General features: G+C 44.7%; 2 protein-coding genes across 3 annotated transcripts in view; both read right to left on the bottom strand.

Moving 5' to 3' along the window:
* Positions 1-1,042, bottom strand: part of VPS26A (VPS26 retromer complex component A) — a 73,517-nt gene extending 72,475 nt beyond the window's left edge. Inside the window, exon 1 of the mRNA XM_074382341.1 lies at positions 853-1,042. The gene's annotated coding sequence lies outside the window, so the exon portion shown is untranslated. The remainder of the gene's footprint in view (positions 1-852) is intronic.
* A 6,418-nt stretch (positions 1,043-7,460) lies between these two features.
* On the bottom strand, positions 7,461-25,386 carry SRGN (serglycin). Of its 2 annotated transcripts, XM_003928663.4 has the most exons (4): positions 25,328-25,386; positions 24,754-24,962; positions 15,623-15,770; positions 7,461-10,748 (listed from the first exon to the last, which is right to left on the bottom strand). In XM_003928663.4, exons 2-4 carry the CDS (start codon positions 24,830-24,832, stop codon positions 10,493-10,495), a joined length of 483 nt encoding a protein of 160 aa, XP_003928712.1. In that variant the 5' UTR covers positions 24,833-24,962; positions 25,328-25,386; the 3' UTR covers positions 7,461-10,492. The 2 variants fall into 2 exon arrangements, with proteins under 2 accessions (XP_003928712.1, XP_074238440.1); XM_074382339.1 differs by lacking the exons at positions 15,623-15,770; positions 25,328-25,386 and having other exon boundaries at positions 24,754-24,900.
* Between the last annotated feature and the right edge of the window lie 483 nt (positions 25,387-25,869).

The following is a 25,869-nucleotide window of genomic DNA, read 5'->3' as shown; positions in this document are numbered from 1 at the left end:
CTGCTGCTTGGCCTCTTAACCACTGTGGGGGGTTAAAACTAACTGTAACCAAGAATCTATGTATGGAAGTTGGTGAGGGTGTCCTGGCTTGCCTGCAACTTGTGCCACACTTTGGAGACAAGGAACCTGTCCAGGCTCCCTTCTGTGGGCCAATCTGCTTCTAATGCTGGCCAGGCTACTTCACACAGAGTTTTAAGTTTCTTTGGCATCATGGTGGCATCAGAATCTCCACTAAAGCCCTTCTTGAAATTCTTTGGCATAGTTCCCAACGGAGTGGGTTTACTCTGCATTTTGCCCATCTCCCTCCAGCCAAGTCAGAAACAGAAACACATTTAATGTGCCAAGACTGGCTTACAGAGTCACAAAATTAAAACCAAAGTGCTGAGATTGGCGCGTGCCCGCACACACACACACACGAACAAAACCAAGGTGCTGACTCAGTTGCTCTATCACGACTGCCCTCGCAGCAGGAAGGCTATTCCCCTATGCACTGTGTCAGCTGCCACCTCAGCAGGCCCCACCCCGCTCTTTGCTGGCTCTTAGGACACATACAAAGAACAGAACCAAAACCCCAAGGTGCCTATCTTGGCACACACACACAGGAACAAAACCACAACCAGGGAGCCGACTCAACGTGCTCTATCACGACTGCCCTCGCAGCAGGACGGCTATTCCCCTAGGCCCTATGTCAGCTGCCAGCTCAGCAGCCCCATCCCGCTCTTTGCTGGCTCTTAGGACACACACAAAGAACAGAACCAAAACCAAGGTGCCTACCTTGACACACCGTGGGTGATCAAGCCACGCTTCCACCCAGTGGGGTGGGCCAGTGAGGCTTCTCAGAATTAATCTTACCAAGTTTCTGACGTCCGGACTCCGGGCCCACCAGTTCCGTCTCAGGGTTCAGCGTCTGCGCTGGATCCCCGCGGGCCTGCCTGGACCTGCTGTGGGAGAAGGGTCCACCGGGTCCAATGCCTACCCGGGAACGTTCTCAGGATCCCGTCGCCAAACGGGCTGGAGACTACAAGAGGATGCTCCGCAGGGCGGGGCAAAGCTGCCTGGGAGGCTGTCCTGGCTGTCCGCCAACTAAAACTGGATTCCCGGTCAGGAAACCAAAAATGAAACAGGAGCAGTGGGGAACAAACCTCTTGAACATCAAACTGAGGCAGGAAGTGGCTTTTTATTCTGCCAAGAGCTGTTGGGGACTATAGCCTCATTCACTGAGCTCCCCAAGCTGCAGCTTCTCTCCCCTTTTATAGGCTTACAACACTAAAGGGGAAACTGAGGCGGAACTATGTCATTGTCCATTTGCTGGACGTCTGACCTTACAATCTTTTAGCTTCATTGATTTGCTAATTCATATGTAGTGTGACTGGGGACCGGAAGGGGAGGGGGCTTACAGAGACAAGACAAAAGTACGAGCTGTTTGTTGGCAGCGGTGTTTCCAGGAGGGAGCCTGGTCCATGGAGACGTGGGGGCATGACCCCAGTACCGGGTTCCAGCACGCAGGAATAACATTCATTTGCAGCTCTTTCAAGGTTAACAGATAACAAAGATGCTGGGAACTAAAAAGGGAGTCATTTTCCCAGCTCTTTGGTATTTTATTTTATTTTTATTTTCCTTCTTCACCCTCCTTCCCATCTGGAAGGGGGAGGGAGGAGGTGAAATAGGAGGTAAGGGGGTCTCCCCTCTTAGATAAATCAAACATACTCTGTACGCCCTTAGATTTTAGTGTTATGAGATCCCCTGAGCAGGAAAGGCAAAGGCATACCTGAAATACATGTTTATCACTGTTGGAACAAATCTCCAACCGTTCCAGGATGGAAGGGACCTAACATCGGCAACTGGCCACCAAGGTCTCCTTCAGGAATAGTGCCATATCAGTGGCTCAGCGATGAGCTCTGTTGCTACCATGCTGGACATTTGGCACCATCAGTAGTAGCTAAATCAATCTTGGTCAGTGGGAACCCATGCATAGCCTCCATCCCTGACACTATGGCCACTTCTTCCTAAGCTCATTGTGCTAGCTTTAGGGTGGCCCGGGACAGAGGCTGACTGGCATCTGTCCAAGTCATTTTGTCTGCCTGGTTGTTTAGTGCCTCTTCTGTGATGGATATTTTCCGGTGGGCATTCACATTTGATATGAACATCTTCACGCTTTGTTTTCTCTCATTGGTCCATCCACATCCCTTTACCCTAAGCTGCTTAGTGCCCATTCTTCCAATAGTTCCGTTTTAGGCCCCTGATCAACTGTCCAAAACAGTCACCACAGTCCACGAAAATGAGTGTCTTCCAACCTCAGGCTACTTCTCTCTCCACACAGAGTGGATGCCCAGAAGCACCACCCAAGGCTCCTGCTCACTGGGAGGATTTCCCCTCAAAGGTGCTTTTCAAGTCCACTCCTGAGTGGTACTGTAGCGCAGCTGACATCCATTTTTGGCTTGCTCCCATATACCAGACGTGAACCATGCGCGAACCAAGCTGGAGTTTATTCCTACCCTGGCAGTTGGTCATTAGGAAGCCCTCATACACCATAGATGTGGGCCCAGGAAGAAATGCTGGTGCATCAATGGTGATAACATGGGGGTCTGCTCAGTGGCCACCGTGATTTTCTGATGTCCAGCCAGTCCAACTCTCTTTAGACAGTACTATGACAGACAGTGGGAGAGTTAACATCGTCCTGGGAATAGACTGTAAACATAAACTGTTGTCTGTTCCAAAAGAATGTAAACTGTTTCTGATCCTCTTTTTTTCATTGTTGTTGACAGGATCTGGCTGTCGCCCAGGCTGGAATGCATTGGCGCAATCTCCGCTCACTGCAACCTCTGCCTCCCGGGTTGAAGCAATTCTCCTGTCTCAGCCTCCAGAGCAGCTGGGATTACAGGTGTGCACCACCGCGCCCTGCTAGTTTTTCTATTTTTAGTAGAGAAGGGATTTCATGTTGGCCAAGCTGGTCTCAAACTCCTGACCTCAGATGATCCACCTGCCTCAGGTTCCCAAATGCTGGGTTTACAGGCATGAGCCACCATGCCCAGCCGAAAATATCTTAAGTCAAAAACACATTAAATACATCTAACATATCAAACATCATAGCTTAGCCTAGCCTACTTTTTTTTTTTTTTTTTTTTTTTTGAGACAGAGTTTCACTCTTGTCAACCAGGCTGGAGTGCAATGGACAATAGGGCTCACTGCAACCTCCACTTCCCGGGTTCAATTGAATCTCCTGCCTTAGCCTCCCAAGTAGCTGGGATTACAGATGCCTATCGCCCACCCAGCTAATATTTGTATTTTTAGTAGAGACAGAGTTTCACCATGTTGGGCAGGCTGGTCTCAAACTCCTGACTTCAGGTGATCCACCCATCTCAGCCTCCCAAAGTGCTGAGATTACAGGTGTGTGCCACCGCACCTGGCAAGGCTAACCTCCTTTGAGTATGCTCAGAACACTTACTTTAGCCTACACTTGGGGAAAATAATCTAATACAAAACATATTTTATAATAAAGAGTTTTAATATCTCAAGTAATGTACTGAAGACTGAAAGCAAAAAACCATGCTCACTACTGCTGCCCAGCACCACCAGAGAGGGTCACACCACATATGACTAACCTGGGAAAATATCAAAATTCAAAAACTGAAATTTAGTTTCTACTGAATGTGTATCACTTTCCCACGATTATAAAGTCAAAGAAACATTAAGTCAAATCATTGTAAGTTGGGGACCCTCTGTACTCAGTTGAATTTGTAATACTCTACTGTCACTCTCCATTTGCTTTTTGTAAGAACGAGATTGGTGAATTAAACGGAGGTGCTCTGGGGAACAGCAACCCTGCATTCTTTGTTTTTAAAGGTGCTGCTAATCACTGACATTCCCCTTAAGATGAAATATTGTTTTTGATTTATTGGTAGATGGTGGGAGGGGTGGCTTCAGAACTTTCCACCTGGTCTTTTCCATCACAATAGCTTTTTTTTTTTTTTTTTTTTTTTTTTTTTTTTTTTTTGAGATGGAGTCTCGCTCTGTTGCCCAAGCTGGAGTGCAGTGGTATGATCTCAGCTCACCACGACCTCTGCTTCCTGGATTTAAGTGATTCTCCTGCCTCAGCCTCCCAAGTAGCTGGGACTACAGGCATGTGCCACCATGCCTGGCTAATTTTTTTTTTTATTTTAGTAGAGACAGGGTTTTACTAAGTTGGGCAGGCCAGTCTCAAACTCCTGACCTTGTGATACAGCCACCTTGGCCTCCCAAAGTGCTGGGATTACAGGAGTGAGCCACTGTACCCGGTCACAATAGCTCTTATCACACAGGGCGAGAAACCAATGTGGAGGCTGTTCTACCTACCAAGTAAGTCCATTCTAATGAGACATTCAGATACTGGAAAAAGTGGCCACTGTGAGCCCGACCTGGGTGACAATTCCACCATGTACCCCCACTAACAAGGAGGCCATGGTGATGCCTTGGGTGATGCTTTGGGTCTGTTTCAAAATCAACTCAGATCCTGTGACTGACTGTTCCTGAAAAGTTTGAATATCCCGCTTTTCTCCAATATACGGTACCTGAGAAAATGCCCGTAGATCCCTTTGACTAAGCATTAGGGGACTCACCACTGTATATACTTGCCGCAGTCTATTGAGGTTCTTTTTCCAGAGAAACTAGTTTCTCTCTTCGTCAGTGGGTTCCAGCTCTGAAAACTGACTCAGGTAAAACTGGTTGAAGACATCATGCTTTCTTTATTGAGGCAATTGCCCCGTGCCTCCTGGCTATCTTGATCTTTCCAGTTGAATAACGTGGTGGTGAATTTTAGGTGTCAACTTCACTGGGTTAAGGGATACCTAGATAGCAGGTAAAGTATTATTTCTGGGTGTATCTGTGAAGCTATTTGTACAGGAGATTAGCGTGTGAGGTGGTAGACCAAGTGGGGAAGACCTGCCACATCCCTGGATCCCTGGTCCAAGGCCTTTGCACTCGGACTGAGCTATGCTACCAGCTCCCCTGTTCTCCAGCCTGCAGATGGCCCCCACCATCACGTGAGCCAATTGCCCTAATAAACTTCTCATGTATCTACATAAATGTCCAGTGGTTCCGTCTCTCTGGCAAACCCTGCCTAATACAATAGATTGAGCAATACGTTTGCTGGCTATGCAACTAACTATCTTGCCTCTAGAGATGCCGTCTCCTAACTCGGTTTTAACAATTTCACTGCTATCTTGTGCCTGTGCACAGCAGACACCATTCAGTCACCTGGGGCCTGGATAGAACAACAAGGCAGAGGAAAGACAAATTCACTTTCTCTCCTGGAGCTGAGACATTCTTCTTCTCCCGCCCTTGGACATCAGAACCCCAGGTTCTCTGGCTGTGAGATGCTGGGACTTGTACCAGCACACCCCCCAGGTTCTCAGGCCTTTGGCTTTGGATGACAGTCATACCACCAGCTTCCCTGGTCCAAGGCCTTTGCACTCGGACTGAGCTATGCTACTAGCTTCCCTGGTTCTCCAGCCTGCAGATGGCCCCCACCATCACATGAGCCAATTGCCCTAATAAACCTCCTCGCATATATCTACATATGTGTCCTAGCGGTTCTGTCTGTCTGGCAAACCCTGCCTAATACAATAGATTGAGCAATGCCTTTGCTGGCTGTGCAACTATCTTACCTCTAGAGATGCCGTCTCCTAAGTCCGTGCTCATCAGGCTCACCTGGATGCCTCTCTTACCCTGCTGCTCATTAAGATACTGCGCCTCTTGGCTTCTGATTGTTGAGCAATATCACCTGGCCTCTATTATTTTGGTACCCACTGTTCCCACTGCTATTAATGAGCCCAGTTATGTAACAATATCAACCTGGCTCTTCTGAGGAGCGCCATCACAGATGGCTCAGAGATGCTGGTTCCTCTCACCAGGCTATTCTTTATTGCTTTGGCCTTCCTGCAAAACAGTCATCTGATGGATTTGCAAGGCTTACATAGTCTGTTCATTGTATCATGTCCATTTCCTTAGTCCTTTGACCCCTTTTCCCACTGCCTGGCCTGGCAATTCTAGTGTTTCCACTTCACTGAAGTGAGGGTTGTCACTTTCTCCAAGTGTCTAGGAGTTCTAGTAAGGTGTCAACACCTTCTCCCAGGGTTCTTGCAAGGATTAAAACCTGTATCCCAAGAGAGTACACTCACATGGCTCAATAGTCCCTTAGCCAATTTTGTGTTCTATTTCCATCCCTGGATCAATAACTTCTAGAGTTAAGTCTTATTGACATCCTCTCACCTCTAAAGGTCCACACCAGCTAAGTTCTGCAGAACTTTCAGAGTATTTTACCTTTCCTCCTGAGCAAGCCCAACACTTCTTTGTTGGTTTATACTGACTTAACTTTGATATTTATCTGCTGTGTAGGAAGGGAGGTGAGGGCAGATCTTGAGGTAGGAGCCTCTTTAAGGTAGGGGCCTCTTAATTCTCTTCAACAAGAAAACATTAGGTTTTTCTTGTTTTTTGGTTGTTGGCTCTTGTGTGTGTGTGTGTGATAGAGTCTTGCTCTGTCGCCCAGGCTGGAGTGCAGTGGCGTGATCTCGACTCATTGCAAACTTCACCTCCCAGGTTTAAGTGATACTCGTATTTCAGCCTCCTGAGTTAGGATTACAGGTGCTCACCCCCACAATCAGCTAATTTTTGTATTTTTAGTAGAACAGGACTTCACTATGTTTGCCAGGCTGGTCTTAAACTCCTGACCTCAAGTGATCCACCCGCCTCGGCCTCCCAAAGTGCTGGGATTACAAGCGTGAGCCACCACACCTGGCCAGCATTGGTCCTTAAAGCATGGGACTCTTCTATAGATGCAGAGGTTCAAAGGAATCTGAGGGCTTAAAACCTGAATATATCAGCCCAGATGTCTCCATCTCTCAGGGTCCCATTTTTCCCCAGTAAGGACTCTGAGCTTGCATTAACAGACTGGGCTAAGTTGAGAATTTAACATTCTTGGAACTCTGATATGTGTGTGTATATATATATATATGTAATTGTTTGTTTTTTGTTTGTTTTTGTTGTTGTTGTTGTTTTTTTTTTTGAGATGGAGTCATGCTCTGTTGCCCAGGCTGGAGTGCGGTGATGTGATCTTGGCTCACTGCAAACTCTGGCTCCCAGGTTCAAGCGATTCTCCTGCTTCAGCTTCCTGAGTAGCTAGGATTACAGATCCCCGCCACCATACCCAGCTAATTTTTGTATTTTCAGTAGAGACGGGGTTTTGCCATGTTGGTCAGGCTGGTCTCGAACTCCTGACCTCAGGTGATCGACCCGCCTCAGCCTACCAAAGTGTTGGGATTACAGGCGTGAGCCACCGCACCCAACCATCTGCTGTTCTCATAAGTCCTGGGCCTGGTCCTCAGCTTTTCAGTCCTACTACAGAAGAGAGTTTCTTAATATGCTGCCAAGGAGGCCTACTGGTTTTCACATTTAGCCTCTAATTCATCATCCTTAGCCTTTCATTCTTTCATTGTCTTTTTCTTTTTTTTTTTTTTTTTTTTTTTTTTTGAGATGGAGTTTCACTCTTACCCAGGCTGGAGTGCAATGGCACGATCTCGGCTCACCGCAACCTCTGCCTCCTGGGTTCAGGCAATTCTCCTGCCTCAGCCTCCTGAGTAGCTGGGATTACAGGCACGTGCCACCACGCCCAGCTAGTTTTTTGTATTTTTAGTAGAGACAGGGTTTCACCATGTTGACCAGGATGGTCTCAATCTCTCGACCTTGTGATCCACCCGCCTCAGCCTCCCAAAGTGCTGGGATTACAGGCTTGAGCCACCGCGCCCGGCTTCATTGTCTTTTTCAAAAGCATTAATTAAGTCCAGCAATAGCCAACCAATACCATTGTCTTTATATTGCTACTTGCCAGCATTTCTCAGATGCCTGGTATATCACACCCTGGTGCACTTCCTTCCACTGCTATATCATCTTGGTTCATCCTCAGTGAAAGTTTTTTTTTTTTAAAGATGGGGTTTCACCATGATGGCCAGACTGGTCTTGAACTCCTGACCTCAGGTGATCCGCCCACCTCGGCCTCCCAAAGTGCTGGGATTACAGGCGTAAACCACTGCGCCTGGCCTCAGTGAAAGTATTAACAATCGCACTGCTATCCTGTGCCTCTGGTCCTCTACAGACAAGGATGGAGTCCTCATCGCCAGCCGGCAGCAGGCAATCTAGCTCCAAAGTCCCATCTTAGCATCCATTTCCTATCCCTCCCAGCACAACCTGTCACAAGTTGTTTTCTCCAAAAAGCAAATTCTGTGATGGAAACTAGCAGAAAATTTCTAAGGGAACACTCTCAGGATAGACACCTGTGAGGGGAATGGAAGGAAGTAAAACTGAGTAAAGAAGAAATTGAGTTACCAAGTAGTCCCAGCAAAACCTGAGCTGACCCGGTGGGAAGTTTTGATTCTGTATGACCCTTCTGAGTTCAGGCCTTGATATGCCCACATCAGCCAGTCACAGGATGCGGGCTGCCCTACAAAGCAGCATGACCTTGGGAAAGGTGGCTCTCTCCAGCAGAGGCTAATTTGAGTAAGTCCTCAGTTCTTTTTTTTTTTTGGAGACGGAGTTTCACTCTTGTTACCAAGGCTAGAGTGCAATGGCGCGATCTCGGCTCACTGCAACCTCCGCCTCCTGGGTCCAGGCAATTCTCCTGCTTCAGCCTCCTGAGTAGCTGGGATTACAGGCACGCGCCACCATGCCCAGCTAACTTTTTGTATTTTTAGTAGAGACAGGGTTTCACCATGTCGACCATGGATGGTCTCGATCTCTTGACCTCGTGATCCACCCGCCTCGGCCTCCCAAAGTGCTGGGATTACAGGCTTGAGCCACCGCGCCCAGCCAAGTCCTCAGTTCTTTTTTTTTTTTTTTTTTTTTTTTTTTTTTTTTTTTTTTTGAGATGGAGTTTCGCTCTTGTTACCCAGGCTGGAGTGCAATGGCACGATCTCGGCTCACCGCAACCTCCGCCTCCTGGGTTCAAGCAATTCTCCTGCCTCAGCCTCCTGAGTAGCTGGGATTACAGGCACGTGCCACCATGCCCAGCTAATTTTTTGTATTTTTAGTAGAAACGGGGTTTCACCATGTTGACCAGGATGGTCTTGATCTCTTGACCTTGTGATCCACCCGCCTCGGCCTCCCAAAGTGCTGGGATTACAGGCTTGAGCCACCGCGCCCGGCAAGTCCTCAGTTCTTAAGTAGGGATCTGAACAGTGCAGAACAGAGTCCATGACAGTGATGCTGGGGGGCTTTTCAGAACTAAGGGGAACAGAGATGGAACTATCTTTCAGATGAGGAAGTGCTTTGACACATATAACCCTCTTGCTAAGGCATAATTGCCTTCTTCATCTGCTAGTTAGTATGATTTGTTTTTTTTTTTTTTTTTTTTTGAGACGGAGTTTCGCCCTTGTTACCCAGGCTGGAGTGCAATGGCACGATCTCGGCTCACCGCAACCTCCGCCTCCTGGGTTCAGGCAATTCTCCTGCCTCAGCCTCCTGAGTAGCGGGGATTACAGGCACGCACCACCATGCCCAGCTAATTTTTTGTATTTTTGGTAGAGACGGGGTTTCATCATGTTGACCAGGATGGTCTCGATCTCTCGACCTGGTGATCCACCCGCCTCGGCCTCCCAAAGTGCTGGGATTACAGGCTTGAGCCACCGCGCCCGGCTAGTTAGTATGATTTGATTCTGATTACAAAATGTGTGTTTACTATAGAATAAGTTTAAAGTTGTTTTGTTGTTAAGACTTCTAGAGAAATGTCTGGCCAAAAATAACTGTTTCTTGTGTTTACAACAAGAGATCTGAGATAGCTTATCCTTTGGTTATATCTCTGCTTTAATATAGTAACATCTGAAAATACACAGATATCCAGGAAAAAAAGATAAAGCAGTATGAGGTATTGAGAGCACAACTGTGCTTTAATTTGGGAGTTAGTTTTGGGTGTTACGTAACAGCAATCATACTTGTAGATAAACATGTCCACCAGCTCTGCAAACACATTCAAAAGTAATAGTATAGTATACTTCACACTGTAAAATATGTCAAACACCCCCATTGTACAAAGTCACTGTGTTTTATTATGTTTTTTAATTTGTTTTTATCAGAAAAGGGCATATCTATAATTCACAATCCAAGTCAGATTCTTAAGTATGAAATACTGCCTGCCAATTTGCTTCTCAAACTATTTTTTTAATATAATTAATTTTTAATGCCATTTTATGGCCATGGAAATCTAATTTCATGATGATGTTGGTTCAATATGATACCAAAAAATGCAGGTATTTTCAAGAACAATGAGATAGATAACAGCATTAAGGCATAATCCTTCAAGAATTCATGAGAAAAAAAGGATGATAAAACTTAAGCTTCTTTTACAGATGTTTAAAAACTTCTATAACATTTTTTGTCCCAAGATTAACCATTTAATGGCAATCATTAACCATGGTACACAAAATTATGCTGAATATACTGCCTGGTGTCAAGGTGGGAAAATTCTCTTTTATATTGTAAAATCCTCTTCTGATCCAGGCTGACCCAAGTCCTGGCTGTCTGAGGGCAGATTCCTGTCAAGAGACATAAGGTTGTCATGGAAAGCATCAAGTTCATCTACTGGTTGGTACTCCTGTTCCATTTCAGTTAGGAAGTCATTCCCAGATCCTGAGCCAGAGCCAGAGCCAGAGCCAGAGCCGGAACCTGATCCAGAATAGTCCTCAGAAAGCGGGAAGATACGATTCAAGTCCTGGAATCTTGGCTTTCTGAAGTATGAAAGAAAAATGGGGAAAAAACAGTAAAGTTTGATATGGGGGAAAGATAATTATAATAGTTATTTTTATTTATTTATTTATTTATTTATTTATTTATTTTGAGACAGAGTTTCGCTCTTGTTACCCAGGCTGGAGTGCAATGGCGCGATCTCGGCTCACTGCAACCTCCGCCTCCCGGGCTCAGGCAATTCTCCTGTCTCGGCCTCCTAAGTAGCTGGGATTACAGGCACACGGCACCATACCCAGCTAATTTTTTGTATTTTTAGTAGAGACGGGGTTTCACCATGTTGACCAGGATGGTCTCGATCTCTTGACCTCGTGATCCACCCATCTCGGCCTCCCAAAGTGCTGGGATTACAGGCATGAGCCACCACGTCTGGCCTCTATTCAATGTTTTAAAACAAACAAACAAACAAAAAACCAGGTCAAATGTTCCCATATGTTTGCCTATACTTATTGCATCTGTCAACTCCACATCTACCTATTGCAGACTTGCATAAACAGTGTTAATTTGTTTTCACTAGCATATAAATTGTATATTTGAAATTTACTTAAGAAATCATTTTTGGGTCGGGCGCGGTGGCTCAAGCCTGTAATCCCAGCACTTTGGGAGGCCGAGGCGGGTGGATCACGAGGTCAAGAGATTGAGACCATCCTGGTCAACATGGTGAAACCCCGTCTTTACTAAAAATACAAAAAATTAGCTGGGCATGGTGGTGCGTGCCTGTAATCCCAGCTACTCAGGAGGCTGAGGCACGAGAATTGCCTGGACCCAGGAGGCAGAGGTTGTGGTGAGCCGAGATTGCGCCATTGCACTCCAGCCTGGGTAACAAGAGCGAAACTCTGTCCCAAAAGAAAAAAAAAAAAAAAAAAAGAAATCATTTTTAAAAGAAGACCTCTTGGCCCAGCGTGGTGGTGCATGCCTATACTCCCAGCTACTCAGAAGGCTGAGGTGAGAGAATCGCTTGAACCCAGGAGACGGATGTTGCAGTGAGCCAAGATCGCACTGTTGCACTCCAGCCTGGGCAACAGAACAAGAGTGTTTCAGAAAAAGACCTCTTTCTCTCTAAAGAAAGGACAAACCGCTGGGCACGGTGGCTCACACCTGTAATTCCAGCACTTCAGAAGGCCGAGGTGGGTGGGTCAACTGAGGTCAGGGATTCTAGACCAGCCTGGCCAACATGGTGAAACCCCGTTTCTACAAAAAATACAAAAATTAGCCTGGTGTGGTGGTTTGTGCCTGTATCCCAGCTACTCAAGAGTCTAAAACAGGAGAATCGCTTGAACCCAGGAGGCGGAGGCTGCAATGACCCAAGATAGCGCCACTGCACTCCAGCCTGGGCCACAAGAGCAAAATTCCATCCCCCACCCTGACCCCCCCAAAAGAAAGGACAAAAAACTAAGCCCAGAGAGATGACATTTTTTACTAAATTAAAATTTCCATGAAAGTTCTAATAATTTACTGTACTTCAACAAAGCTCACTTTGAGAAATTCTTTGTAAAAAGCTAAGTTTCATATATACCAGCATACAAACATTCAATTTCCTATACAAAAATGACCCTGTCTCCAACTTGCATTCTTTCAGCTGCTGAAAGGTAAGGCTGCCTTCTGGATTGAGCGTGATGGTTAGAAATTCAAAGAGCACAAAACGGCCAGAGCAATGGTGACAGCCTCAGTGACAGAACAGGGCAACAAAGCATCAGAAACAAAAGCTAAATGTCACAGCCTATAAGTCATTTCCTCCACAAAAATAATAAACCAGCATATAACTGATCAGAGTTTTTATTCACGTGTGCATTCAATAAATATTTGTTGAACATCTGGTCCTTGTCCTGAGTGCCTGGGATAGAACAGAAGTAGACAGATGAAGTCCCTGCTCAACAAGTTTTTAACTTAGTGGGAAAGACAGACAATAAAAAGTGAATAAATAAATCAAGAAAATCATAGGTGGTACAGAGAAAAGAAATGGACTAACGTGATAGAGAGTGACCAGGAGGTTACTTTAGGCTGGCATGTCAGAGTTGGCAACACAGATTTGGTAGTTAAACCCACAGAACCGATGGAGATCACTTAGAGAAAACACATAGATAGAGAAGCGGGGTCAGGACAAGGCCAGGCTCACACCAATATATTAAATATTGAGCAGAGGAAAAAGAACAACCAGAGAAGTAGGAAGAGATAGGATAAGACAGGGCATGGAAGCCCAGAGAAAAAAGCATTTCAAGGAAGAGGTGGTTGAACTTTTTTTTTTTTTTTTTTTTTTTTTTTTTTTTTTTTTTTTGACAGGTTCTCGTCCTGTTGTGCAGGCTGGAGTGCACTGGCATGATCACGGCTCGCTGCAGCCTCACCCTCCTGGACTCAAGCAATCCTCCCACCTCATCCTCCTTTGTAGCTGAGACCATGGGCCTGAGCCACTACTCCCAGCTAATTTTTCTACTTTTTGTAGATAGGGTCTCACTATGTGGCCCAGGCTGGTCTTGAACTCCTGGGCTCAAGTGATCCTCCTGCCTTGGCCTCTCAACGTGCTGGGATTACATGCATGTCCCAGTCAGCTGTTTTTGAAGGCAACTAAGGGTCAACTAAGCTGAAAATAGGGAAGTAACCAGTGACTGTGTCAACCAGCATGCAGTGTAGGAACAGAAGTCCAGCCGCAGGGGGGTGAGGAGAGGAAGGGGCAGACAGGCGGCCCTTTCAGGAGGTATTAGAAGAGCAGAGAAGGGCAACCACTGGAGAGGATGCAAAAACAAAAGACAGATGTTGCCTAAACATAGGAGACACTAAAGTCCACTGCCATACTGATGGGAAGAGGACACTGGGTTCAGAGAGAGAACTGCAGAATGGAATTTCTGGAGAAGGTGCAAGGGAATAGGACACCAGCCACAAAGAGAGGTGGCCTTAGAAGCTGCAACAGCCAGGGCCAATCGGGAAACTTCTCCAGACATTTAACACATAGGAAATTCCTCATGGAGGAGAGGTGAAGCCAAATGGGGGATAGCGAGGTAACCCAGAGATTAGCAACAGCAAGAAAAGATTTCCCTCAGCCGGGCGCATGGTGGCTCACGCCTATAATCCCAGAATTTTGGGAGGCCAAGGCAGGGGGATCACTTGAGGTCAGGAATTCGAGACCAGCCTGGCCAACATGGCAAAACGCTGCTGCTACTAAAAATACAAAAATTAGCTGGGCATGGTGGCATGCCTGTAATCCCAGCTACTCGGGAGGCTGAGGCAGGAGAATGACTTGAACCCAGGAGGCAGAGGTTGCAATGAGCTGAGATCACACCACCATACTCCAGCCTGGGCAATGAAAGTGAGACTCTCTCAAAAAAAAGAAAGAAAATACTTCCCTCCCAGGGAAGGAAAGACAGAAGGATCTGAGGGCAAAAGGGCTTGGGATTCTCACAGAAGCAGGGACCATTCTTCTGCAGTGACAGGAGGGAAGGCACAGGGTCAGGGTGAGAAGCAAAGTCATGGCTTTGGGGAAGGAAAATAGAGATTTGAGGAGAGGAGGAATGGTGTGCAAGAGTTCTTTTGGAGAATTTGAGCTACTCCCTTAACATTCTATTTTTTAATTTTAGTTTTAATTGTATTTATTTATTTAAAATGTGTTTATTTATTTTGAGACAAGGTCTTACTCTGTCACCCCGGCTGGAGTGCAGTGCCACACCATGGCTCACTTCAGCCTTTACGTCTCAGGATCAAGCAATCTTCCCACCTCAGCCTCCCGAGTAGCTGGAACCACAGGCACTCATGGTTCATTTTTGTATTTTTCTGTAGAGATGAGGTTTCTCCATGCCTGGCTAATTTTTGTCTTTTTCTGTAGAGAAGGTTTCTCCAGCTGGGTGTGGTGGCCCACGCCTATAATCCTAGCACTTTGGGAGGCCAAGGTGGGTGGATCATCTGAGGTCAGGAGTTCAAGACCAGCCTGGCCATCATGGCGAAACCCCATTTAAAAAAAAAAAAGAAAAACAGAGACAGGGTTTCTCCATGTCACCCAGGCCGGTCTCAAACTCCTGGACTCAAGCAATCCACCTGCCTCGGCCTCCCAAAGTGCCGTGAGCTACCGCTCCTGGCCTAATTTCTAATTTTTTTTTTTTTTTTTTTGTTGAGACAGAGTCTCTCTGTCACTTAGGCTGGAGTGCTGTGGCACGATCTGGACTAACTGCAACCTCCACCTCCTAGCTTCAAGTGCTTCTCCTGCCTCAGCCTCCTGAGTAGCTGGGATTACAGCATGCCACCATGCCCACCTAATTTTTGTATTTTTAGTAGAAATGGGGTTTTGCCAAGTTGGCCAGGCTGGTCTTGAACCCCCGACCTTAAGCAATCTGCCTCAGCCTCTCAAAGTGTTGGAATTACAAGTGTGAGCAGTGATGCCCAGCAACTAATTTTTAAATAAAGATGGGATCTTGCTGTGCTGCCCAGGGTGGTCTCGAATTCTTGGCCTCAAGTGAACCTCCCACCTCAGTCTCCCAAATTGGTGGGATTACAGGCATGAGCCCCAATGCTACTGTGCCCTAACATTTTAGATTTAAATGAATTACTATTGAAACCAATGACTTAAAGTAAGGGAGGAGGCTGTAATATTACATTCAAACTTAATGCTGCCGCCTTAAAGTAAGAATGCAGGAGTAGGACTGTAGAGTTGCATATTGAAGATTGTGATGATAGAATCACTAATCCAGTGATGGAGAAAGTCACCAGGGCTGGGAATGGTGGCTCGCGCCTGAAATCCAGCACTTTGGGAAGCCAAGGTGGGAGGACTGCTTGAGCTTAGGAGCACATGACCAGCCTGGGAAACATACAGAGACCCCTGTTTGTAAAAAAAAAAAAAAAAAAAATTTTTTTAGTTAGAGAAAAGTCTACTTACGGAAAAGGGTCAGTCCTCAGATGGGGGATCTTGTTCAATTCGCTTGGAAGTAGGTCGAACATTGGTCCTTTCTCTTCAATGCAGTTTGCAGAATTACTGTCGGGACTGCAGCGCACCCACTGGTATCTGGCTCTCTGCATGGGGTAACCTGCCCAACAAGGAACCCACATTGTTACTAAGTACCTACTACACAGCTTCTAATCACTCTGTCCTAAGAAGTTTTTATTTTTTTATTTTTTGAGACAGGGTCTCACTCTGCTGCCCAAGCTGGAGTGCAATGCTGTGGTCATAGCTCAGTGTAACCTTGAATTCCTGGGCTCGTCATCCCCCTACCCCAGCCAGCTGGGACTACAGACGCACCATCACACCCAACTAATTATTATTATGATTTTTTATTTTTTATTTTTGTAGCAATGGAGTCTCACTATGTGCCCAGGCTGGTCTCAAACGCTTGGGCTCAAGCAGTCCTCCTGCCTTGGCCTCCCAAAGTGCTGAGATTACAGGCATGAGCCACCGCACCCGGCCTGCCCTAAGATGGTTTTAACTAAATAGATTCTAAATTTGGTAAAAGGCAAAATGTAGACAGATTTTATGCCCATTCATATAACAGCAGCACCCACTATGTGCCAACCTTTTATATAAATTGCCCTTCTCCAAAAAGTAGAAGAATAGGCTTTGGAATCAGCTACCTGGAGTGAAGTCCCATCTTGCTAAACAGTTATGAAACCTTAATTTCTGTGAACCCTCACTGTAATAGGAAGAACTAATAGTGTCATAAGCCTACCACAAAAATTAAATCAGAAAATGCACATAAGGAGTTTAACATGGTGCCAGGCACACAGTAAACACTAGATAATATTAACTGTTGTTACTTTTGTACTACTGTCTCAATTTTACACAAAAGAAAATTACAGCCACACAGGTGCTAAGTCGAGAATTCAGGATTCCAACCCACATCTGATCCCAAAGTCCACATCTTTTTGTAGGGATGAATCAAATCAGGTCCAAAAGGGGAAGGAACGCACTGTCTAGTACTCGTGGTATTACAGAATTCTAGTTCTTGTGTTTTAAGGCCATACAGTATCCTTAGGAATGAAAAGTAGATAACAAATTGTCCTGTGTCTTTGCACTCAGATTTCAAAAGAACAAGTCCCCTCTACTGACAGAAGGTCAGGCAGCTTGGACTATCTGAGTCTCAGCTTTTTCTGAATTTCATTTCTATGGAAAAGACTCCAAATCTGATGTCATGATGTTATATAGGAGATTTATCTTTTATTTTATTTTATTTTTTTGAGACAGAGTTTTGCTTTCTTGCCCAGGCTGGAGTGCAGTGGCCCAATCTCGGCTCATGGCAACCTCCACCTTCTGGGTTCAAGCAATTCTCCTGCCTCAGCCTCCCGAGTATCTGGGATTACAGGCTCTTGCCACCATACCTAGCTAATTTTTTGTATTTTTAGTAGAGATGGGGTTTCACCATGTTGGACAGGCTGGTCTTGAACTCCTGAGCTCAGGCAGTCCAGCTGCCTGGGCCTCTGAAAGTGCTAGGATTACAGGCGTGAGCCACCATGCCCAGCCTATATAGGAGGTTCTTTATTAGCTAATGAAATAAAATCTTCCTTCTTCGATTTAGCAAGGACAAAGTCCTAGTGGTGAGAAATACATCACCACCCTACAAAAAGTTAACCTCCTCCCCACTCCAAGTATATGCTTATTCTAGCAAGTGCAACTAATAATTACCTAGCAAGAAAGAGCATGTCTAGGGTTTTTGAAAGGCAGGAAGGGTGATTTTAAAGCTCAGCACAAAATAATGAAAAACACTCATAAATTACAAGAAATCTGCTCATAAGAGAATAGTAACCAAATGGTTAAAAAGTACTTTTTTTGGTTTTTTTTGGGTTTTTTTTGAGATGGAGTTTTGCTCTTGTTGCCCAGACTGGAGTGTGGTGGCGTGATCTCAGCTCACTGCAACCACCACCTCCTGGGTTCAAGTGATTCTCCTGCCTCAGCCTCCTGCGTAGCTGGGATTACAGGAGCCCACTATCACACCCAGCTAATTTTTGTATTTTAAGTAGAGACGGGGTTTCACCATGTTGGCCAGGCTGGTCTCAAACTCCTGACCTCAGGTGATCCACCCACCTTGGCTTCCTAAAGTGCTGGGATTACAGGTGTGAGCCACTATACCTGGCCAAAAGTACTTTTTATGGAAAAGACAATGTGGCATTGTAGAAAAACCTATACTTAAAAATGAGTTGGGGGGGGTAGGGCAATAATTGTTTTTTTAATAAAATAAAAGTAAAAATTAGACTGGGTGTGGTGGCTCATGTCTGAAATCCCAGCACTTCGAGAGACCAAGGTGGGAGGATCACTTGAGCCCAGGAGTTCAAGACCAGGCTAGGCAACATAGAGAGACTCCCATTTCTACAGAAAAAAAAAAAAAGATTTAAAAAATTTTAGCTGGATGTGGTGGCACACACCTATAGTCCCAGCTACTCAGGAGGCTGAGGCAGGAGGATTCCTTGAGCCCAGGAGGTCACAGTGAGCCAGGATTGCACCACTGCACTCCAGCATGGGTTACAGAGTTCAACTGTCTCAGAAGAAAAAAATTAATTTACAAAATTAAAAATAAATGAGGCCGGGCACAGTGGCTTATACCTGTAATCCCAGCACTTTGGGAGGCTGAGGTGGGCGGATCACAAGATCAAGAGACGGAGACCATCCTGGCCAACATGGTGAAACCCTGTCTCTACTAAAAATAGAAAAATTAGCTGGGCATGGTGGCAGGTGCCTGTAGTCCCAGCTACTTGGGAGGCTGAGGCAGGAGAATCACTTGAACCCAGGAGGCGGAGGTTGCAGTGATTCGAGATTGCACCAATGGACTCCAGCCTGGCAACAGAGCAAGACTCCATCTCAATAATAATAATAATAATAATAATAATAATAAATTAATAAATAAATAAAATGAGTGAGAAAATCAGAATACCACTTTGTGTGCATAATAGTTTCAACTATATCAACCAATATTGGGGGGAAATGGAAGGAAATACACAAAAATAACTATGGTGGTAGAGTCTTTGGTGATTTTTTTTTCTCGTTTTGTTTTCTAAATTGCTGTAATTAACAATAGTCCTCTAAAAATATAAACATTAAAAGTCTAGTAAATATTCTCCCACTGGATTTTCTTTCTTTTCTTTGGAACTATATATTATTTTCTTATAATCTTTCCTGTGATTCCTGAGTATAGCTGACAATGTCTGGTCTGGGAGAGCTGGTTGTCCAAAGTGAGTTAGGTCTGTCGCTGCCTCGAGGCTGGGGGTAAGGCAGGCAAAATGACCTTTCAGTGTCTGGCTGTGTGATCTTGGCCAACTTAACTTCCCTGCGCCTCAATTTTCTCATCTGTAGGATGGGAAGTAATAGATCTAATAATGAGATACAAATGTTAGGTTCTCAGAATAGGACCTAGCACACAGTCAGAGTTCTTCATTGCTAGTTTTTCTAATGAGAAGGATAACAATGACCTATGATCTCTGTAGTGAACGACTTATAAATTTAAATTCAAATTCCCATTCTACCATTTAGTATCTCTAGGATTCTCAGTTTATGGTCTTTTTTTTGAGATGGAGTCTCGCTCTGTTGCCCAGGCTGGAGTGCAGTGGCCCCATCTTGGCTCACTGCAACCTCCACTTCCCAGGTTCAAGTGATTCTTCTGCCTGAGAATCCCAAGTAGCTGGGATTACAGGGGCCCACCACCACTCCCAGCTAATTTTTGTATTTTATTAGAGACGGGGTTTCGCCATGTTGGCCAGGCTGGTGTAGAGCTCCTGACCTCAAGTGATCCGCCCGTGTTGGCCTCCCAAAGAGCTGGAATTACAGGCATGAGCCACTGTGCCCAGCCTGGTGTCGCTGTTTCTTTCTCCTTTTTTGATTCTTTCCTGAGGCAGCATTAGTTTGGCATCTGCTTGCTACTCAGACGGCTCTCCAAGTAGGTGAAATAAAAATCCAACCTTGGCCGGGCGCGGTGGCTCACGCCTGTAATCCCAACACTTTGGGAGGCCGAGGCGGGTGGATCACGAGGTCAAGAGATCGAGACCAGCCTGGTCAACATGGTGAAACCCCGTCTCTACTAAAAATACAAAACATTAGCTGGGCATGGTGGCACGTGCCTGTAATCCCAGCTACTCAGCAGGCCGAGGCAGGAGAATTGCCTGAACCCAGGAGGTGGAGGTTGCGGTGAGCCGAGATCGCGCCATTGCACTCCAGCCTGGGTAACAAGAGCGAAACTCCGTCTCAGAAAAAAAAAAAAAAAAAAAAAATCCAACCTCTCTTCCAGCAGAGGGCGGTGTCTTCACACCTTGTGCTGTCTAGACCCGCTCTTTCCAATAGAAACGTAAAGGAAACCACATAGAGTTTTAAATATTCTAGCGGCCATATTTTTAAAAGTAGAAAGAAACAGGTGAAATTAATTTTAATACATTTTACTTAATCTGATATATTCAAAATATCATTCTTTAACATATCATCAATATAAAAGTTATTAATGGGATATTTTGCATTTTTTTCTTTTCTTTTCTTTTTTTTTTCTTTTTAGAGACAGAGCCTCGCTCTGTCTCCAGGCTGGAGTGCAGTGGCAGGATCTTGGCTCACTGCAATCTCCACCTCCCAGGTTCAACAGATACTCCTGCCTCAACCTCCCGAGTAGCTGGAATTACAGGTGCACACCACCACACCCAGCTAATTTTTGTATTTTTAGTAGAGACAAGTTCTGGCCATGTTGGCCAGGCTGGTCTCAAACTCCTGACCTCAAGTGATCCACCTGCCTTGGCCTCCCAAAGTGCTGGAATTACAGGCATGAGCCACCATGCCTGGCCTAATCATTGAATACTTTTAATGGGTGTTTACATACCACTGTATGTTATGTAAACACTATCTCAACAAAGCTATTTAAACATTTTATAAAGAAATCAAAAGTAGAAGGTCTCCCACTCCAAACCTGGGACCAATGATGTTAAATGTACTTTAAAAGAAAGAACAAGTTACAGACACTAAATTCTTGACATGGCTATTTAAGGGTGTTGGCAGGATGTGAAATTTTACAGTTCTAGCCCCTGAGGTTGTGAGAGTATCTTGACTCTATCTTGCTTAAGATAAATGTCTTGTGATTATAGTGGGTATGCTCATGGACAGAAATGTTATCTTCCTAAAAGACCCACTTATGGGATTTCTTGGTTAATTGTATAGCGGATTCCAAGGGAAAGAACAGTTTTTATTTGAATCCCATTCCTCACTGCCCAGCTCCCCCCAATACCCCAAGTCCTGCTTTACCAAAATACTTTCTATGAGTAAATATTACCAGAGCAAACAACTTTCTTCAGTAGTCCATACCTTTTTATATTATCATACTAACTTTTCCCTAACATACATAATCACCATGTACCAATTTTTTTCTTTCTTTCTCTTTCTCTCTTTCTCTTTTTTCTATTTCTCTCTCCTTTCCTTCCTTCTTTTTTCCTTTTTTTCCTCTCTCTCTTTCTCTTTCCTTCCTTCCTTCCTTCCTTCTTTCTTTCTTGATGGAGTCTCAGTCTAGTGCCCAGGCTGGAGAGCAGTAGGGTGATCTAGGCTCACTGCAATCTCCACCTCCTGGTTCAAGTGATTCTCCTGCCTCAGCCTCTTGAGTAGTTCGGATTACAGGTATGTGCCACCATGCCTGGCTAATTTTTGTATTTTTAGCAGAGACAGGGCTTCACCATGTTGGCCAGGCTGGTTTTGAACTCCTGACCTCAAGTGACCCACCCACCTGGGTCTCCCAAAGTATTAGGACTACAGACATGAGCCACCGCACTCAGCCTAATTTCCTATTCTTTTTTTTTTTTTTTTGAGACGGAGTTTCGCTCTTGTTACCCAGGCTGGAGTGCAATGGCGCGATCTCGGCTCACCGCAACCTCCGCCTCCTGGGTTCAGGCAATTCTCCTGCCTCAGCCTCCTGAGTAGCTGGGATTACAGGCACGCGCCACCATGCCCAGCTAATTTTTTGTATTTTTAGTAGAGACGGGGTTTCACCATGTTAAGGAGGATGGTCTCGATCTCCTGACCTTGTGATCCACCCACCTCGGCCTCCCAAAGTGCTGGGATTACAGGCTTGAGCCACCGCGTCCGGCCCTAATTTCCTATTCTTAATGGAACTTTACCGCAGGCATGTTAGAGAAACTTAAGCAGCAACTACTGTGAAGGGGTTGATTCATTCAAAATGGTAGCATTATCAAAGCCAGAGTTACTTCCTCCTGCTCTATCCATTCCACAAGATGGATTAGCTTCCCCTGCTCTTGCACGGTTTGACAAGCTATAAAAAGCTCCTAAGTTTACTTTCAATTTCTCCTTCAGCTCAGTAGGAAACGTTATAGCAAGTGCTACAGTCAAAGAACTTTTTGTTTGTTTAAATAAAGACAACCTCTAATCAAAGAGCTTCAGTAGAAAGTCAATTCTGACTTTGAAATCAGATGACCAGTTCAGCCATTAATTAGCTGTAATGGATCTTGGGCAAGACTCATAAATTTTTGCAAGAGGTTGATGTGTAGAGAAATAAGATGAGAAATGTCAGATCCAGTTTTCTGGTGCTAATGCCCCCTCACAGGAAATGTGATGATGATGATCAGAGAATACATGTGAAATGAAATCACTTTACAAACGGCAGCACAATGAGTGGATCGGTATCATTCCTGTGAGCTAGGAGACAGGAAGACCTGGCCGCACCTGTTCATGGATATCCCATTTTTTCTCTTTATGGGCGTCATTGGAAAAGAGAAGCAATAAGAGTGTAAGATTCACAAGCCTCATCAAATCCCCTGGAGCTCTCCATTAAATAGATTAGTCATCTGTGCTCCCCAGGGTTACCCACACGTCCCCAAATTGCCATTTCTTTATGCTGGGTAGATGCAATTTTACCCCATGTCTTTACTTGGGTGTGACTTACAGTAAAAATATACCACCACCAAATTCAGATGTTGAAGTTCTAACCCACAGAATCTCACAGTGTGAAATTATTTGGAAATAGGGTCATTGCAGATATAGCTAGTTAAGATGAGGTCATTAGGGTGGCTGTGATCCAGTGACTGGTGACCTTATGAGAAGACGGTATTAAGACACAGATGCGTGGAGGGAAAGCCTCGTGCAGACAGGGGAGAAGGCGCCATCTATAAGCCAAGGAGAGAGGCTGCAGAATGCGACCAACCCTGCCAGCACTTTGATCTTGGACTCCCAACTTCAGAACTCAGAGGAAAAAAAAAAAATTCTGTTGTTAAAACCACCCAGTCTCCTGCACTTTGTTATGGCAGCCCAAGCAAACTACTACAGTAATCTGAAATGGTTTTGAATATGTTCAGTATAAGCAAGCCAAAAGCCTAGTTGATTTGATCAGCCAAACCAAGGGGCTAGATAAACACCTTTTATAAGACGGGGAGAATGTTGTTGAATCATATCTGGCATTGTATGGAGGTGTGAGGAAATGGTGTCATGACTCTTCACATCGCAGCCTCGTGCGGCAGCCACTCACGCATGCAGCCGTGGGGGAACATCTATTTCCCTGCGCACTCAGATGTGGGCACAAGCCCTTGAGCCAATACCAAGAGCCTTTTTTCGGAAACACCCAAGTTTGTCAGTTTCTCCCTTGTCTCTTTCTATGGTTTCCTTTTCTAACAAACAGCTAAACCTATGAGGTCATGACATAAATGCTAGTATTCTATCCAATTTCACGACAAACTATTTTTTTCTTCATTTCTTTCTAATGAATACTGTACAAGAAACGTTGTTGCTTTCATTCTAGTTTTCCTTAATGAATCTTAGCAGGAAATTCATGTTTCTGGGAAATTTTGGAAACATACAGACTTACGTATCTCTGGTTGCCATAGGCCCGGCACCACCTAGCTACTCAAGACTGTATTAAAGTATAGACCTCATTGCTCTTGATCTTGTCAGACCACATGGTTCTAAGGGAATTATTTCATCAAGCTGAAGATATTCCCTAAGTGATCCAAGTGAAGTCTGTTCCCTACAATTGACAATGTTTTATATTTTAAAAATACATAGATTAATAAAATTCCAGAAATGTTGCTTGCTCTTTTTTCAGTATTAACATTGAGAAGAAAATGAGATTTTATAAATTTCCAATATAAAATGAATGTCTCTGCGATCATCTGTAAGATTTCATCTCTACATCCTGACAACCAAAAGTCGCTTTGACGAAACAAATCTAGGACGTGTGTGTCATTGTGACTCAACATTTCCCTTACCATTTGGGGGAACCTAGTGTTTTTCTGCTCTCAGTTCTGCCATCTCTCTATCAGGCCATGACCTCTTTCTTATTTCGACATGATTCCTTATTTCTCAAAGGAGAACAAATTGTATTTTTCTTACAAACTGATCATTTTTATTTTCTTAGTCATTAGAGGTTTTAAGTTGTTTCAGTCGGACTAAACAACACTAAATGACAGATAAACCTAGGAAGATACTTCCGAATATGATGGTGCTCTGACCAACAGCACAAATACCACATTCTGTGGCCTTCTCTTTAAAATCTGAGAGGGTTTGCATTAACTATGTCTAACCATAATCGAGTTTTCAGTAAGAACCAAGTTTATCTTAAAAAAAAAAAAAAACAAGAAAAAAAATACACACAGTCAAATTCACCCCAGTTGAAATATAATATCTCCCAGTGTTAAACTAACAATGACACTGTCACAGTGCACTAAAACCTGGGGCTGATATAGACACTTAGGATTAGGCAGAAACCCGCAAACACTCAAAGGTCCCATCTCCTCCACGCAACAGGCACAGGAGTCACTTTCTAGATTCCTTTTTTGAGCTTTCAAAATTTATAAACCTCATACTTTCATCCCAAAATAAATTAGCACATTTCAATCATTGCAAGAGTTTCCAAGACTGTGCGTGCCTCAGAGTTTAATATTTCTTGGTACCAAACTTAACTGAATTCATATTAAAGGGTTCAGCTACCCCCAATCCTTCTTCTTTGCCTCCTATCCTACAATATTATCCATTCTGTGCCTTAAAATGAATATAATGACTTGTATGGTCTCTGGGGCTTACAGAGAAGATGGCTGGGGAACAAGACTCCCGAGTCTTACCTTGAACTGAGGATTCCAGAACCAGGATGAGGGCAAGAGCCAGGACCAGCTGACTGCATTTGAATAGCTTCTGCATCATGACCCACTCCGTTCAGCTTTCCCGGCTGCACACCAACTTCTTGATTAGGAAATGTAGCAGGGTGCTCTCTGTCCCTTTTAGAAAAGGTTCTGAAACCTCAAACCCTGCCCAGAACACACGTCATAATTTCCTGAACAAATAGGAAGAGATTCACATCAAAACCCAGAAAAAAAGGGGGAAAAAACACAGTGAAATAACTATTAATACCATTATGAAACTATACTGGACTGCCCCCAGGCCTGCTTCTTCAGAACTTCTGTTGTTTGCCACTTGCCTGTTAGACATTTTTTTTTTCCCCACCAAAACAGCAGAATCAGCATTCGGGACAGTTTGTTTTTCCCTTCTTCAGGTAACAATCTAAACATGAAATTGCTAATATTAACAATCTGCTGCATTTCTGATGAGATAAGGGACCTAGGTGCTGCCTTTTCATCACTGAGCACTTTCAACATAAAATGTTGTCTTCATTTTCTTTCTCACCAGGGAGTAGCATACCTCACTAAGCCAGGCTCGTGAATTGAAACTTCAAAGCTGAGCTCTAACCTTCAAGAATGAGTTGTCGGCTCTCAGATGAACAGTTTCTTCTTAAACTCAGTTTCTTGCATTGGATCACTGGCGCGCGCTCTCTCTACCTCAGGAACATAGGATTTTCAGTTACAAAGACCATGGTAAAACAGAAAAATTCAGCTGGGCGCAGTGCCTTATGCCTGTAATCGCAGCACTTTGGGAGGCCAAGGCAGGTGGATTGCCTGAGCTCAGGAGTTCCAGACCAGCCTGGGCAATATGGTGTGGTGGCCTGCGCCTGTAGTCCCAGCTACTCGGGAGGCTGAGGAAAGGGTATTGCTTGAACCCGGGAGGTGGGGGTTGCAGTGAGCCAAGATCACACCACTGCACTCCAGCCTGAGCAACAAAGTGAGACTCGGTCTCCAAAAAACAAACATACAAACAAACAACAACAACAACAACACAGAAAAATTCTTTGCATTTCTCTCTCCTTCACATTGAGCATTTCTTACAATTATATTCCATTTCTACTT

This window comes from Saimiri boliviensis, chromosome 12, assembly GCF_048565385.1.
Source record: "Saimiri boliviensis isolate mSaiBol1 chromosome 12, mSaiBol1.pri, whole genome shotgun sequence".
Classification (NCBI taxonomy): Eukaryota; Metazoa; Chordata; class Mammalia; order Primates; family Cebidae; genus Saimiri; species Saimiri boliviensis.
This window is presented reverse-complemented; position numbering and strand designations above follow the sequence as displayed.

What these genes read in the sequence shown, in the direction of transcription:
- SRGN (XM_003928663.4), bottom strand. Translation starts at nt 24,832, where the DNA reads ATGATGCAGAAGCTATTCAAATGCAGTCAGCTGGTCCTGGCTCTTGCC. An exon ending in TCTGGAATCCTCAGTTCAAG is followed by an intron (nt 15,771 to 24,753) that starts GTAAGACTCGGG and finishes CTTGTTGGGCAG; the next exon opens with GTTACCCCATGCAGAGAGCC. An exon ending in CTGAGGACTGACCCTTTTCC is followed by an intron (nt 10,749 to 15,622) that starts GTAAGTAGACTT and finishes TTCATACTTCAG; the next exon opens with AAAGCCAAGATTCCAGGACT.